Raw genomic sequence first — 7,777 nt, 5'->3', positions numbered from 1 at the left:
GTGTCAATAATGAAAAAAAACTGTGTCAAAATGTTACTTACACTTTTAAAAATATTTAAAAGATTAAAAAGTTTAAAGCTCTGTGGTTCCGTGAAGAACCTTTAACATCCATGGAAACTTGCAATTCCACAAATTGTTCTTCATAGTGGAAAAGGATTCTTTAAGTTTTCACACACAAAAAAAAAAACTTTCAAGAATTGTTCACTTTAAAGGGATAGTTCACCCAAAAATGAAAATTCTGTCATCATTTACTCACCCTCATGTCATTCCAAACCTGTATGAGTTGCTTTCTTATGTTGAACACAAAAGAAGATATTTTGAAGATTGCTGGTAATCAAACAGTTGGTGGTTGCCATTGACTTCCATAGTAGGAAAAAAAATACTATGGAAGTCAATGGCAACTACCAACTGTCTGATTACCAGCAATCTAAATGATTAAATGAGTAAATGATGACAGAATTTTCATTTTTAGGTGAACTATCCCTTTAAGATTTTAGGACTGAGTCACTTTTGCGGTTGGTGGTTGCCATTGACTTCCATAGTATTTTTTTTCCTACTATGGAAGTCAATGGCAACCACCAACTGTTTGATTACCAGCAATCTTCAAAATATCTTCTTTTGTGTTCAACATAAGAAAGCAACTCATACAGGTTTGGAACGACATGAGGGTGAGTAAATGATGACAGAATTTTCATTTTTGGGTGAACTATCCCTTTAAGGTTCTTTGGTGAACCAAAAAATTGGTTCTTTTATGGCATCGATGTGAAAATATGTCATGTAAATATGTCAGGTTGGATTGAAATGACTGCTCTTTTCTGTAATCCTGATGTATCTATCACAAGTTTCATATCACGCTTTCTCTTTCTGAAGTGCCCGATCTTTCATATGCACTGAAATCATGTTTTCTCTTTCAACTCTTTGTGATCTTCGTGACTGTGGTGAATTCCTTTTTTTGCATCTGCGTTTTGGGGAAATTCTGATGAATACCATACAGTTAATTTCTGAAGAAAAATACTTTAAGAAATATTAAAGTGTGATCCAGGTTTTAAAAAAGCACCACCTGATATTATTTATTTGAATAATGTAGCCTATTAATGATATATTAATACAATTCAATAGGCTTGGTGTTGTGTTACTTTATTTGGCTGCAGCCTTATGAAATATCAGTTCATTCTGAGTCATACTGAGGTGAATGTAGCCTTGCCCTAACTTCCCATTTATATTCTAAGAATCTAATTAGGATTTGATGAGTATTGGTTTTATATATGAAGACGACCTCATACCTATTAAATGAGGATTCATATTACCCTTTAAATAATAGCCTACTCAGTCTTGGCCAGTTTTGATTTCTTGGACTGTCACAGTTTAGCAGAAGAACTCAGTTTGATTGTGGATTTCTTCATTAGTACAACGTGCGTCAATATTCTGAAGGTATTTTGATATTTGTGAGCTCCTGACTGCGACTAGAAAATGTAAAATATATTTGAATCATAATGCTGAGATATACAATGTGTCATGTACATCGTATTTGTTCTAAAAAAAAGTTGGTGTAGGATATACTTTGAAACCAATTCCACTCAAAAAAAATTAGATTTTCTTTTTTTTTTTTACAGTGTACTTTCACCAAATGTACCCAGAATTCTTGGCATAAATTGACCATGTACCAGAGTAACTCCACCCTTAACTAACCCTCAAACATCTTTTTGACAGTGTCAGGAGGTGGATCCGCTCATTATGTGTCCTGATGCCGTGGTGGAGGAGCAGTGAAGAGTGTGAGAGCAAGGACATGGAGACCGGGCCCTCGGCCCCCGGAGGCCCTGCTGTGGTGCTGGGCCTCCAGAGACTCTCTTTGGCCTACCAGAGCCTCATGGAGCTTCCCCACGACACCATCCTTCAGCAGCGGGACACTCTGGAGGTTCTGGACCTCAGTTACAACTTGCTGGACGAGTAACCTTTTGGGAATCAGATGTCTTTGTCATGTGTGTAGCTACATTATAACGTTTTCTTATATGTATCTTTGTTAATCTTTAGACGATATATTTATTATATTGTATATTTATATACAATATATTTAGCACTCTATTAATTTACTAACTGCTTGTTTTCTTTATTAAAAAAAAACACAACAGCTTCTCTATACTTTTTGTATTCTATCTGTGTTTTCTTTTTATTTATTATGCAATTATCAAAAAGCAAAAAAAGGCCTCTAACACTAGCTTGCTCTATTCTTTTTCTTTTTCTTTAATATATAATAATAAAAAAAAACTTGCTACGTGTACTGCGTTAAGCTGAGACTTGTTATAGCACTTGCACAACTTTGCTCTCTTGTTGATTTTGATTGCTTCTATTGTTCTCATTTGTAAGTCGCTTTGGATAAAAGCGTCTGCTAAATGACTAAATATATACGTATGAGGAACAGATTCCAGATTTTCAAATAGTTGTATCTCAGCCAAATATTGTATAAATGTACAAATCTCAATTTAAAAAAATTGACCCTTATGACTGGTTTTGTGGTCCAGGGTCACATTTTTGGTTTGACTGTGTAGGGTTAACTTCTCACGTGATTGACCTTAATTGAGTTGCTAACGGAACCCGGCTCTTTTGGGCAGTTTGGAGAAGCTCAGCACACTCATCCTGGACTGCAACAACTACAGCGCGCATGTCAAATTCCCCTACATGCCCAGCCTCACCACCCTGTGGATCAACAAGAACAAAATCAGCAACCTGCCCATTATTGTGGAGGAGATCTGCTGCAAGTTCCCAAATATCAAGTGAGTTCAGAATCCCATTCACTCATGCATTAACTACTCTGTAGATATAGTGTTTTTATACCTCCAGTGATTTATCTGTTTGGTTTCATTGTAGAATTCTCAGTATGATGAACAATGAAGCGGCACCCAGTTACTTTAATGGAGGCAGTCTCACGCAGTATATGGATTACAGGTAAGCTTGAGAAGAGGAGATGTATTGAAATATGCAGTTATGTAGTAAGTATTGTATTGCCAATATACAGTATACATTTTACTATGTTAACATTCATCCTGGACTTTTGATCTGTTTCGAGAACTTCAGATGGTACATACCCTTTTGAAGAAGATGTACGCTTTAGCATACTTTCAAAGGAACATTTGTTATGGAAAAAGAATATACTTAAGTTTGAACTGAATGTAATGCTTTTGGATACTTAATTGCATGTTAAATACAATTAAAGAAAATCTATTATAATTTAAATTTATGTCACCTGCAATTTGCTAAATTTTATGGTGCGTTTTGACCCACTTAAGTATGACTTAAGTGCATATTTATATGTAATTTCATAATTACTTCTATTGTCTTTGAAATATGGTTAAAGTACTGCTGAAAACGAAACTATACTTTATTTTCATTTCTGTTGAAACTTGTATGTCATGTATTTAAATACATTTGTAATTACACATTTGTAATGATGATACTGCAATTCAGTGCATTTAAAATATATCAACTTTAAATGTAATATTGAATAACACACTACAGTTCAAATTCTAAGCAAGTACTTTACATGTGTTTCAAAAATAAGTCTAGCTACGTCTTTAGGCCCGACAAAAGATTATTAAAACATGATGATTTAAAATGCACTTTAAGTTAAACGTTTAATTTGACATTATTACAAAGGTCACTTTTTAAACGTGTACTTAAGTGTGTTAAGAAACAGTCATGAAAGTGTTTCACTTTAAGTCACTTAAGTGGCCTTTTAATTAATTAATATTATATTATCTGCACTTAAAGCTTTTTAAATATATGCTTCCCAGATTTAAAGTACACTACAAGTGCACACTCAATACAATTAAGCACACTTCTCCTTCAAAAGTGTGTACTGCCATCTAGTGGTCATGTTTTGCAATACAAGTTCTCAATACAATAACAAAGCAAGCTGTGCTTTAGTATTTGTGCCAGTCCCATATGTTCAATATTCAATCTGAACAACCTAATATGTAGAGTACTACCTACTATTATATTATATTGTATTGTATTGTATTGTATTGTATTGCATTGCATTGCATTGCATTGTATTGTATTGTATTATATATGTGACCCTGGATATATGTGTAAATTTTTTGAAACTGCGATTTATACATCATCTGAAAGCTGAATAAATAAGCTTTCCATTGATGTATGGTTATGTTATGATAGGACTATATTTGCCTGAGATACAACTATTTGAAAATCTGGAATCTGAGGGTGCAAAAAAATCAAAATATTGAGAAAATCGCCTTTAAAGTTGTCCAAATGAAGTCCTTAGCAATGCATATTACTAATCAAAAATTAAGTTTTGATATATTTACGGTAGGAAATTTACAAAATATCTTCATGGAACATGATCTTTACTTAATATCCTAATGATTTTTGGCATAAAAGAAAAATGGATAATTTTGACCCATACAATGTATTGTTGGCTATTGCTACAAATATACCCCAGAGACTTAAGACTGCGGGTCACATAATATACTATTACAGTCCATACTAACTACTCTATTTGTGTATATGACAGGCAGTATGTGATCAGTCAGATCCCCGGTCTGGAGGTGCTGGATGACACAGAGGTGCAGGAGAAAGAGCGTGAAGTGGCCCGAAAGACCTACAGGATGCAGAGAATCAGAGAAGGCAGCCGGAGGAGGAAGGAGCTTCATCGCTAACACTATTCACTTCACTCGCTTCACCCGAGCCTCGAGCCAAGCCACTTACAATCCACAACAACCAAAGCACTCCTTCCAGACCTCAGCAGGGTCAAAGCCTTTACTCATGCACCAGATCATATTCAAACTTGGATTTGAAGTTACAACAAATAAATGTGAAATGACTCCAGAAATATTGTCACTTTTGGTGTGCAAGGGCCAAAAATAGAACTTTTTATATTTAAAACAAACAAGCAAGCCCAGTCCAGATGAGAAAAAGTAATGCAAAAGTTACTTTCTATAAAAAGTAACTAACGCAATTACATTTCCGGTAATAACTCAATATTTTAATGCATTACTTTTAAAAGTAACTTTCCCCAACACTGTTTGCCACCATTAAAAAAAAAAGCAATAAGTGACACTGCGGTCTAGTTTATTGCTCTGATATAACTGCTGCTAAAACAGATTATTGATTGCAAATAAAAATCACCTGTATGTTTTTGTGATAAGGCATATCTCTCGGCTTCAGAGCCTTTGATAACCGCTTCACAGAACCACATGTACTATATTTATCTCAGCTGTGATGTTTGAGCGTCTTATTGTACATGATGTTCTTGAAATCAAATTACATTTAATGCTCCTCGTTTAATGCACAGGAAGTTTTGAAATTGACTCATGTCTACAGACTGCAAATTATATTTGTATAGGCTATCAGATTCATGCATATGAATCAGATACTCTTACTAAATTATGTAAGCATGAAAACGGATGTTAAAAATATGCTCTGTGGTGTTTATTAGCCTACAATGATAATGAACTAACTATGACCTTTACATACATTCATAACCGAGCAGAGAAACAGGCGCAGAAGCGCCCGAATCATTACCGTAATACACATAATATTATAAACAATTAGTCAAAACTGATTATTATAAACTCTGCAAAAGCATACTAAGCTACAGTTCTGCTTATAAGTCTTATGTTCCCCTTGCAGAATATGCAACATTTTAATAATTTAACTAAATGAGAGGAAATGTGTTTTGAATGTGTTGAATTGATGTGTAAAATTTGTTTAAAGATCTCTTTTTTTCATTTAGTACCCTTCAAGAAGCTAATACTTATGTTACCAGAAGACAAAAAAAGTACAATTTACCATGCATTTAATTCAAAAAGTTTACACACCTTCTGACACTTACTGATGTCTCTATGTGTTTTGAATGTGTTGAATTGATGTGTAAAATTTGTTTAAAGATCTCTTTTTTTCATTTAGTACCCTTCAAGAAGCTAATACTTATGTTACCAGAAGACAAAAAAAAGTACAATTTACCATGCATTTAATTCAAAAAGTTTACACACCTTCTGACACTTACTGATGTCTCCTTTTTTTATTAAAGTAGCCCAATCTATTTTCAATTTCACTGAGAGAGAGAGAGTTTATTTGTTCACAGGCGCAATGCACATTAATAAACATGACTTTAAATGTGCCAGAATTTGCCAAAAAGGCTATTCTTCATCTGTAGACCCTTGACAGAATGTTAAAAAGTCACCTTAAAAACAAAAACAGAGCATCTTACACACATATACACACATGCAAAGAAGAAATAAAAAAAGTAAATACTAAAAAAAACAAATACATGGTTGCACAATGCACATAAAAATCTAACTAAAATACAATAATAGAAAGTTATCTAAACTAAATAAAATATTGTAGGATTAAATCATAATATTTGGCAAATAAAATGAAAATTACGACAACAAAGACATAGCAACGAGAGAATACATTATTTTATTTATTTAGTATAAAGACTATTCTCGTAGTTTAGATTTAACTATAGGCTACCATTGGTACTGGTAACAAATTAAAAAAGAAATAATAATTAAATGAGAAAAGTCATTATTTGTCAATAGATACGAAATATTTATGAATTACTATCACTAGACACTACTCTAAAAGTCGCGTATCATTGGGTTGTTTACTAATAGGCCCAATTAAAATACGTAGGCCTAATACTAGTAATGTAAAAGTAGATACAAGCTAGTTTTAAAGGAATATATGTGACCCTGGAGCACAAAAGCAGTCTTAAGTCGCTGGGGTATATTCGTAGCAATAGCCAACAATACATTATATGGGTCAAAATTATTGATTTTTCTTTTATGCCAAAAATCATTGGGATATTAAGTAAAGATCATGTTCCATGAAGATATTTTGTAAATTTCCTACATCAAAACTTAATTTTTGATTAGTAAAATGCATTGCTAAAAACTTCATTTGGACAACTTTAAATGCAATTTTCTCAATATTTTTATTTTTTTTTTTTTTTGCACCCTCAGATTCCAGATTTTCAAATAGTTGTATCTCAGTCAAATATTGTCCGATCCTAACAAACCCTACATCAATGGAAAGCTTACTTATTCAGATTTCAGATGATTAAAAAAAACAAAAACAAACAAAAAAAACCCCATTATGCCTGGTTTTGTGATCCAGGGTCACAAATGTTAAAACAGCTTGCCACAGATGACTTTAGCGTGCAGGTGTAAATGCCGCTCATTTAGAGGAATTACGGTAAAAACATCAACGCCGCTCTCAGAGTAAAAGAGGCCAAACATCTAACTTTTAGTGACAGCAGCTCAAATCTACTCTAACACTGCGAGGTAAGAGGATTGAACAAGCTCTTATACACTCAAATAGTGCTTCATGAACATAACTGCATGCAATATCTACATCTCGTCTCATATCAGTGTTTCCGGAGTTCATAGTTTTTGCATGTTGTCTATCAGGCTAATATCGTGAAGGTCCTCGCTGTTGTTGCATATTAAAAGGATGCAAGTTATTAGCACGAGTGTTATGACAGCTTGATTGTGTGCTTGTTAGACCGAGATCAAGTGGAAATATCAGCAGTTTTGGCTCTTATTTGCGTGAGATATCATTAGCTAACCAGCTATCTCTGCTCACTGACAATGAAAGAGTTGATATTGCACATGCAGTCTAGTTACTGATGTGAAGTTAGTGCAAATGGACTTTTGTGCATTGCTTTTATGTCAGTCAAAGACGTGAAATCGTGCTCTGGCTTCAGTAAATCAATCGCGGTAAAGTTGGTTTTATATTGGACATTCGTTAGACATTC

At 33.7% G+C, this 7,777-nt stretch overlaps 1 protein-coding gene across 1 annotated transcript; it reads left to right on the top strand.

Annotated features, from left to right (window-relative positions):
- The first annotated feature begins 1,715 nt into the window (after window positions 1-1,715).
- LOC107752978 (leucine-rich repeat-containing protein 72-like) lies at window positions 1,716-4,907 on the top strand. Its single transcript, XM_016569058.1, has 4 exons — window positions 1,716-1,948; window positions 2,590-2,771; window positions 2,866-2,943; window positions 4,529-4,907. Exons 1-4 carry the CDS (start codon window positions 1,745-1,747, stop codon window positions 4,671-4,673), a joined length of 609 nt encoding a protein of 202 aa, XP_016424544.1. The 5' UTR covers window positions 1,716-1,744; the 3' UTR covers window positions 4,674-4,907.
- The last annotated feature ends 2,870 nt before the right edge of the window (window positions 4,908-7,777 follow it).

This window comes from Sinocyclocheilus rhinocerous, unplaced genomic scaffold, assembly GCF_001515625.1.
Source record: "Sinocyclocheilus rhinocerous isolate Xijiao unplaced genomic scaffold, SAMN03320098_v1.1 scaffold3608, whole genome shotgun sequence".
In the NCBI taxonomy this organism is placed as follows: Eukaryota; Metazoa; Chordata; class Actinopteri; order Cypriniformes; family Cyprinidae; genus Sinocyclocheilus; species Sinocyclocheilus rhinocerous.
Note: the sequence above shows the minus strand (reverse complement) of the source record. Positions and strands in the feature narration are given on the sequence as shown.